The sequence below is a fragment of the Lipophrys pholis genome (genome assembly GCF_963383615.2).
Source record: "Lipophrys pholis genome assembly, chromosome: 19".
Taxonomy (NCBI): domain Eukaryota; kingdom Metazoa; phylum Chordata; class Actinopteri; order Blenniiformes; family Blenniidae; genus Lipophrys; species Lipophrys pholis.
In genome coordinates, this window is record NC_137647.1 from 24890765 (window position 1) to 24900109 (window position 9345).

The following is a 9345-nucleotide window of genomic DNA, read 5'->3' on the forward strand; positions in this document are numbered from 1 at the left end:
TTTAGTGGGAAGTGGCGTACGTATCTTTCAGGACCTTTAGTGCTTCAGCAGCCTTTAGAGATGAGGCCCCTGGACCATTGCACATGTTTAATCCCACTATACCAAAAACATACAAAGGGGTTAATACTATTTACTTTTGTAAAACATGATGAACATCTTAAACCTAAAGAAACAAACCAGGTTAACTCTGCACCTTGAGATATTTTAAACTGTTTGGGTGATGAAGACCATTTTAAACTGACTGTTTTAGTTTCATAACATTTACAAAGCACTATTAAAAATCTTTCTAACAGTGACTGACTAAAAATAAGATCATATTCACATCACTTTCACAAATTTGATCTTTAAATTAGATAAGATTCTCACTTGATGTACTGAAAAAGCAAACACTGTCCTTTCATCCTTTCATCCTTTCATCCTTTCATCACACGGTTGTCTTGTAAAAAAAAGTCTTATTTTCAATGTACAGGTTTTTGTGTGTGTGATTAAGTTTTAACAGATGGTTTTAAGCAAAACTAATTAAAACATTAAAAAAAAAAAAAAAAACGATTAAAAGATTCTGGGAAGGAGTAGAAAAGCAAAGCGGAGGTTTCCCACAATCGCTCCGTTTTCTCTGCCTGTTTTCAGGTTACGTCCGATAGATGTGGAATTCATGAAGAGGCTGGGGAAGATGGTGAGCATCGTCCCCGTCATCGCCAAAGCTGACACGCTCACTGTTGATGAAAGAGAAGACTTCAAAGAGAGGGTAAAGAGCGTCACGTTACATTGCTCACCAGGGTTTGAGCCCTGAAAGGGCAAGAACCCTATTGGACTGCAAGGAATTATTAGTATTAATATTGTTATTATTATTGTTGTTGTTGTTGTTGTTGTTGTTGTTGTTGTTGTCTAAGCCTTGAGTGTGGTGAGAACCCTATTGGAATGTATGGAATTATTATCATAATTTTACTGTGTTTTACTGCCGAAACGTGCTCATGTGACCGTGAAAATTTGTACACATCAGAAGTGGCAAAAATGCTATATTCTAAAGTTACTGTCTATGTGTATGGCAAAATGGCTCTATAGCGCCCCCTATATTGTTTTCACATTTGTAACGTCTGCTACGGGCAGTAAAATTCAGAGACCTGAAATCCGGCCAGTATACACAACAGTATGCACAACAGTATACACAACAGTATGCACAACAGTATGCACAACAGTATACACAACAGTATACACAACAGTATGCACAACAGTATACACAACAGTATGCACAACAGTATGCAAAACAGTATGCACAACAGTATACACAACAGTATGCACAACAGTATGCAAAACAGTATGCACAACAGTATACACAACAGTATACACAACAGTATACAAAACAGTATACACAACAGTATACACAACAGTATACACAACAGTATACACAACAGTATGCAAAACAGTATGCACAACAGTATACACAACAGTATACACAACAGTATACACAAAAGGCCTTTTGTGAAAAATGTTTTGCAAAACCCAAAAGGGTGTGACCATAAAATCTGATGATTGTACATGAAACAGGAAGTGATACTGCTTTAAATACTACAATCTGCCTGAAACTCCATGTGTCATCACATTGCTGCCCTCAACGAGTCGATATGCCCATGTCCATTTAGAGTCATAGCGCCCTCTTTTGGTGTGTGTGTGCGTGTGTTTTTACAAAGTGTCTCCACCTGCATTCTAATTTTGATGAGTCAACAATCAGACTGAGGCAGTCGGCATTCAGGAACAGAGCCTCGGCACTGTAGTAATGTGCTTGGAGCCGGCCCCCTCTTGTGGCTTTGCAGTGGAACTACAGAAACCTGTCATGCTGAACGCAGCAGGGTTCTCTGGAGCTCACAAGATGGCCTTGAAGAAAGGTTCACACCCCCTCACTACAGACTCTCTCAACTTAAAAAGCAGGAACCTTGCAAACAAAAGCAAGAGAAGTTTTTCCAGGTCTATTCCACAAAGAACCCAGTGATGGATCCACTCTCCCCCAAAGGGTTCTAAGAAAACCTCCAACCTTCTTGGTTCATACAGGAACTTTCACCTGTTTAGTACAAATCATTCTGATGGTTCTGATGGTTCCTCCTCATCACAACCCAATGATAACGCTGAGTGGCCCTGTGCTTTTCAAAGCTTGTAGGAGCTGGTGGGTTGTTGGTGGTGAGTTAATGAGCTCTTAATGTGTTAACCTGACCTGTATCTGTGGTTTCCCAGATAAGAAGAGACTTGGCAGCCAATGGGATTCTAACTTATCCCCAGGAAGAGTATGATGAGGATCAAGAGGAGCGAATTCTCAATGACAGGATCAGGGTAATGTTTGCACCTCCCTCATCTACTCAGAGAAATACTTCAACTGAAACTTTAAGAATAAAGTACATCGGGATAGTCTGTACAAATTATATTGTGTTGTGTTTGGTAATGTTTGGTTTTCTGCATGAATAACCCGAAGGTGCAAAGCAGCCCCAAGTCATGATACTGCCTCCCCTGTACATGATCAGATAAAACTTAATGAGACAGAGTACGTCTTTTCATGGTATAATCTGTTTTGGATTGAGCTGCTGATTGAGGATTATCAGTTACATCTGAGCATAGAAAAGTTAATGTGACTCTTTTCCCTCTCTGGGATGTTGGTGTGAGTCTGGAGAAATACAGTTGCTCTGGATGTTAAAGATGTAAACGTAGAGTTATTTTCACTACAAATTGGCATTGGGGGCGAGGATCAATTATCTTAATTAGGGATGCACCGATACCACTTGTTTCCAAAATGAGTAGTGTATGAGTACTTGCATTTGAGTACTCACCGATACCAATACCGATACCGAGTACTTAGGCCAATGCACACATCTGTTTTTCCCCACAGATGTTATTTAAACAACAGTCCTACATTGTGATGTATGGAAGCAAATCAAAAATCAATTAGAAATGTTTTAATAGAAACAGAAAGAAACCAAAAGGCTTTTTCACTTTCAGATTAAACAGCATTTTTTAACCCGTAAATAAAAATGAATAATCAATCATCCAAACTGCATTTTAATTTTCTTTGACAAGGCTGCTTCTTGTCAGGTCTCTGTGTCCTCCTCTGTGTCTCACCTCGTGTTTCCAATTAACCAATGTCCCACATGTCCACCCCTTCCTATTCAAACTCCTCTCCCTCTGTTGTCCTTATCGGATCATCTCGTCAACATGTCTCGCCTCTTCGTCAACTTGTCTCGCCTCTTGTCTGCTCATCGTGTCTCTTGTGTCTCCTCGTGTTACCTGGACCTTTTGTTGTAATAAACCTGTTTTTTACGAAACTGGCTGAGTCTGTGTTTGGGTCCACCTGCACAACCCTGACAGAACGATCCGACCATCATGGACCAGCAGACTCACCAGTTCGGTCACCTGTTCCTGCCTCTCCTGCCCCCCCCCCCCCCCCGTGACCTGTTCCCATCTGGCCTGTCCCTCCCATCCCCGTCCCCCTGGCCTGTTCCCCCCTCAGTCTTGTGTGTGCCATGTTCCCCCCCAGTCTGTAGTTTCCCGTGTTCCCTGACCTGTCAGCCCCTATTCTGGAGTTTCCCTTTGGGCCCCCGCACAGGCATGAGTACTTGTACTCAGAAAACTGCCACCGAACCGATACCGGTATCGGTATCGGTTTCGGTATCGGTGCGTCCCTAATTTTAATCAATATTTTCTGTTTAGTATTTTGAGAATATTAAAGAAGTGGATTGTTTTTGCTCCATTTCTTTGGAAGCCCAAATGCAGCCCAAGATTTTAAGAGTTTAACTAGATCATCATTCACTCTCTCCAGTGAACGCTGCTGATGGGTCGAGATATTTTTTATCCTTAAGAATGCTGCAAAATGCAATTCATGATAGATTTCACATTTCTTTGTCGGTTCATGCAGAAACGGGTTCACAAACTTCCTGTTGTTGCCTGTTTCTTGCTTCTAAACTCATCTCCTGCAGTAGCTTTGCTGTGGAGAATAACTGTGGCAGTCATTTATTGCGGCCAACACATGTGATGATTTGTTTAGGAAAGCCTTCCCTTTGCTGTGGTGGGAACTGACCGAGAGCACCAGGTCAACGGGAACAAGGTGCTGGGCCGCAAAACTAAGTGGGGGATTATCGAAGGCAAGTATGCTTTGACCATCCACAGACACTCCAGTGGCTGTAGCAGCTGATTCAGCACAGCCCTCAATCTGAAGAGAGTCTGTGAAATGTGGAAATACAAAGTCCAACAGCACAACTTCTTGCTTCTTGTTCTCTAGAATGAAACCTAATTTAGTTTTTTTCTCTTCTCCAGTTGAAAATGTGGAACACTGTGAGTTTGCCAACCTGCGAGATCTTCTCATCAGGTGAGTTTTCTGTTTCATTCAGAGGCTTGTACACGTCCAACCAGACACCATGACAAGATAACAGGGGTACAAACTGTGAACAAACACTGGCTACGTCCAAATTGTCCCTCCTGTCTCCGTCTCTGTCCACTTCTCCTTCACCCCAAAAGTGTTTTGTGTGGCGGCCATGATGAGGACCGTCTGAATTCTCAATGAGCAAAGGAAAGGAGGCTTGTTGCTTCTTTTAGAACCTCCTTTAGCCTCCAGAGATCCAGAGATTTTATCCCCAGACAATATAACTCGTGGTTACACAATACAATAACAAAGAACCTGTATTTCACAGTATAGAATGTTCTGAGGTTCCTTGGTTTGGGTTGAATGGTCCAGGTGAGGTTCCAGTGGTCAGAGGTTTGGGTTGAATGGTCCAGGTGAGGTTCCAGTGGTCCGAGGTTTGGGTTGAATGGTCCAGGTGAGGTTCCAGTGGTCCGAGGTTTGGGTTGAATGGTCCAGGTGAGGTTCCAGTGGTCCGAGGTTTGGGTTGAATGGTCCAGGTGAGGTTCCAGTGGTCCCAGGTTTGGGTTGAATGGTCCCAGCAGTGTGGCTCACTGAGAACCCCTCAACCCCGACCACTCAATTAATGAATAGATTAATAAACTATGCAGGGTTGAGTTAGTTATTTAGTTAGTTAGTTAGTTATTAGTTCATCCAGTTGAACCGTCACACTCGCTGAGGAGTAAAAAAAAAGAAGTTTGTTCTTGACACAATTTTCTTTGCATAGAAAAAGACTTAAGCCACACAAAATGAAACGTTTGGAAAAATTCCAAATTCTGAGATTAAAGCTTTTGATTTGTGGGTCAAAGTGATGTGATGGTTTTGTGGAGACGATCAGACTGAAGGCGAGGCTTCAGCAGAGACCTCCAGGTCCATCAGCTCTGTGACATCAGAGGGAACATCTCATTGTTGTTATTCCACAAACATCGGGTTCTACTGGGACTTTAGTCTCCAGCTGCAGAATTTCAAACTGCTCAAACCAATCCTTTGATCTGTGCTCATTCTTTGTGTAAACACAGGTCTCACCTCCAGGACCTGAAAGACGTGACTCACAACATCCTGTACGAGAAGTACCGAGTCCGGCGGCTCAATGAGAGCAACATTACCTTCAGAGAACTGGGACTGTCCGCCTGGCCTCTGGAGAACGGGACGGACAAGAGAGAGACAGACAGCCACCTCTGATGTCTGCATGGCTCTCCTCTTCCTCCTCCTCCTCCTCTTCCTCCTCCTCCGAGTCTCCTCGGGGAAACAGGACGGGTATTTCCAGTTGGAGTGTTGACACAGGTGAAATGAATGAGAGTAGTATTTGGCGGTCCTGACAGCAGACAGCAGGGCGTGAAACCAGCAGCACCAGTACCTGGAACACTGGATCTCACTGAGATAACACAGGTTGTGGGAGTAAATCCAAAACCTGCTGGACAAAATTGGAAACATGCATAAAACTCTTATCAGGAGAGCTCAGTAATCTGAATCTGGTGTGCCTGAGCAGGGAGACATAGCAAAAGGTAGAGGACAGAGGACAGAGGACAGAGACATGCTCTTTACATTACGCTGCTTCATGACACAGAGGAGGAAGATCAACTTTCCACTGCTCCCAGTTCTGCTGAATCACTCTTTCTTCATGGAGCCATCGTCCGGGTCTTTCTGTCAGCTAGTCTTGGCTGATTTTATATCCATATCCCTGGGATTCAAACTACAGGACTGCCTTTGTAAGTGCAGCAGCTCTGTATTTTGAACAGGCCTAACTGTGTGTGCACACGTGTTCAAGCTGATGCTCTGTGGATTTTGACAGAACATCACGCTCCATGAAGCATGGTTGCAGTCATCATTTAGAAATACTGCAGTTGTTCTGCTGGAAGCATTTCCCAGCTGACCCACCACAGCTTTTCTTTGTGTACTTTATGATATAGATGTGATTCAGATTGATGAACACAATCTGATCAAATGTTTTGTGAACAGTCTCAAGCATGCAGTGATTTGCACTGTTTGCACTCGTGGTGATCACGGGCATGCAAAGGAAAGTGTTCTGGTCCATTCTTATTCACCTCCAGTATGTCTTTCAGTTCTGGATGAGCTCTCCGTGAGACCAACATGTCATTGGACCTGAATGACACCAGAACATTTGGTCAATGAGTTGTTACAGAAGGAGAATCAGTGGAAATCTTCCAGGAATTAAATACACTATATTGCCAAAAGTATTTGCCCGCCTGCCTTCACGTTGTGTCAACTTGAGTGACAGCCGATTCTTAAACCGGGGTGGCATGGCTCAGTTGGTCCCGTCTCCACCTTTCCACAGGCCGAAGTGTCTTTGAGCAAGACACTGAACCCCAAACTGTTCCCAATGGACAGCCTCCATTGGTCCGTGAATGTGTCTGTGAATGGGTGAATGTGATTCTGGATGTAAAGAGCTCTGGGACCGTCCACTGGTGCCGTCATGTTGGAACAGGAAGGGGACAGCAAACTGTTCTCACAGAGTTGGGGGCAGTAAATGATCCAAAATATCTTTCACTGGAAATATGGAGCAAAGCCCAACAGCCCCTTTTCCTTGGTACCATGAAGTCAGATGCCTCTACACACTGTTCTTCAGATGAGCTGAAGATCACATGAAGTCTTGAGGTCTGTGACCTTTGACCCTGCAGAAAGTTAACCTCTGACCTCTGTGACCTTTGACTCTGCAGAAGGTCAACCTCTGACCTCTGTGACCTTTGACCCTGCAGAAGGTTAACCTCTGACCTCTGTGACCTTTGACCCTGCAGAAGGTTAACCTCTGACCTCTGTGACCTTTGACCCTACAGAAGGTTAACCTCTGACCTCTGTGACCTTTGACCCTGCAGAAGGTTAACCTCTGACCTCTGTGACCTTTGACCTTGCAGAAGGTTAACATCTGACCTCTTTGACCCTACAGAAGGTTAACCTCTGACCTCTGTGACCTTTGACCCTGCAGAAGGTTAACCTCTGACCTCTGTGACCTTTGACCTTGCAGAAGGTTAACATCTGACCTCTTTGACCCTACAGAAGGTTAACCTCTGACCTCTGTGACCTTTGACCCTGCAGAAGGTTAACCTCTGACCTCTGTGTACTGTGCGCCTCAGCACCCACAGGTGTTTTGTGGCCTAACAATTCGTGGCTGAATTGCAGTTTTATTCCCAAACACCTTGTTCTAATACTACTAACAGTTGATTGTTAGGACATTTCCTGACTGGACCTATTGAGCAGGTTTCACCCTATCACTGGAATTCACTGAGCTCCCATTAATCTGAAGAGAAATGGTAAGCATGCGGAGGTGCTTGATGTCTTTGATTCACCTGTGGCTGTGGAAGAGATTGGAACAGCTAAATCCAATGAATTGGAGAGCTGAGCAAATACCTTCGGCAACATGGTGTGTGTTTTGTTTTCCACATTACTTTCTATCCATGAGGTGAGGAAGGACACCAGGAAGGCTCATGGATGCTTTTCTAAAGTCAGCAGCTGATGATGTGTTTCTTATTCGGATGATCTCTAAACACATTTATCTTTTACATCCGGAAGCTTTTTTCAGGATCAGATTTTGTTGGGATCTTACAGAAGAAGCTTAGGTTATCATTTTAATTTTCTTGATTAATAATTTTACCTTACATTCAGTTCTAAAAATGTGTTTTGATGAAATAAATATTAGTTTGTATTCCTTTTTTCATGATTTATTTTGAAAAGATGTGATAAGATAACAAGGCATGCTGGAAAAAACCCTCCACTTCCTGTTGTCAGAGACATCGGCCTTCTGATCACTGAGGAAAAAGGTTTTATTGTTCAGGAGTCAGAAGAGTTACTGCGGAGTTAAAACCTCCTCTAGAAGCTTTTACTAACAACTTAAACCCTGTTGTGTGATTTGTGCTTTCTGTATTTTATTAAAACACTTAAAAGTGGAACTGATTTCTATGAAAAAACCTCATTAAAGTTTAAAACACGTCAGCAAACAATGTCAGTGTCACAGGTCTGTTTTACAGAAAGAGAACACGAGCAAATGTGGTGTTTCTGTTAAAGGTTTTAGAAATACAGTAGTTGTCCAACCACACTGACTCATTCTTTGAGAAGTATGGACTCAATAACAGACCCAGGCCTTCACTAGTCCTGGTCTGACTCAATCCACCCCACAATACCGTTTTTATGCCTACAAAAACCAAGTTACCATGCAGAAATGCAGTATAAAAAGCCTTTGCATTACAGATAGATACTCCTGTAGCCAGAATAAATACCTTTACTGATGAAAACAATCCAAGTTCACCTGCTGTCGCTGCATAAAGAAAGCAGCTGCTTTTCCCAAAACGTCTGAGGGTCGAGGACGGTGACAAACGTCAGCTTTTCGGGGTCTTAAAAAATAATATAATGGCAAATAATATAATCCTGAATCCTGCCATCAAGTTTGTAGAGAACGCAGATAAATTGCACCGGACCTCCGAGCTGCGGTGCGTTCAATGACCTCTTGGAAAAGTCCCACTTGAAAGTTATTTTGACAATAAATCTGCAACCAAACGTCTTCATCTTCTCCTTCAGCCATTGTAGGTTGATAAAACCTCTATTAAATCAACACAACTATATTTTGTTCATGCAGCTGCTCCAGATGCAGTCAGCTAGCTGGAGAGTGAACTCTCTGAGCGTCCAATCAGAGGGCTTGAATACACTGACGTCACCCTAAACATTCTAGAAGGTCCCGAGTCGACAATATCAAAATGTGATTGGTTGAAGCAGCAGCGTCACCGACGCTTGTTTTACACTGCAGACTCCTGCAGAACTGAATCTGAAGGCCTCAGGCAGATTTCTTTACCCGGCAACAGGTGATGGCTGGACTGATTGGTTAAAAGTTTTAATATGGAAGTTTACGACTGGAAGCAAGCGCAGACGGGGAGAAGCCATGAGAAGAAGCGGACAGACAGTTTGGGATTATTTTATAAGTATTCATGGACAAAATATAATCAACATCAGTCTGTGATTCA

At 43.1% G+C, this 9345-nt stretch overlaps 1 protein-coding gene across 4 annotated transcripts in view; it reads left to right on the forward strand.

Moving 5' to 3' along the window:
* Window positions 1-8325, forward strand: part of septin12 (septin 12) — a 74936-nt gene extending 66611 nt beyond the window's left edge. For 2 of the 4 annotated variants that reach the window (XR_013936332.1, XR_013936333.1), the window contains exons 6-11: window positions 628-745; window positions 2227-2322; window positions 4025-4121; window positions 4294-4345; window positions 5395-7017; window positions 7096-8325. Coding sequence is in view for 2 of the 4 variants with exons in the window: in XM_080488119.1 (XP_080344245.1) it covers window positions 628-745; window positions 2227-2322; window positions 4025-4121; window positions 4294-4345; window positions 5395-5557 (526 nt within the window). In the remaining 2 variants the exon portion in view is untranslated. Of the gene's footprint in view, window positions 1-627; window positions 746-2226; window positions 2323-4024; window positions 4122-4293; window positions 4346-5394 lie in introns of all 4 variants that reach the window. The other 2 variants (XM_080488119.1, XM_080488118.1) reach the window with 1 other exon arrangement.
* Window positions 8326-9345: the final 1020 nt, after the last annotated feature.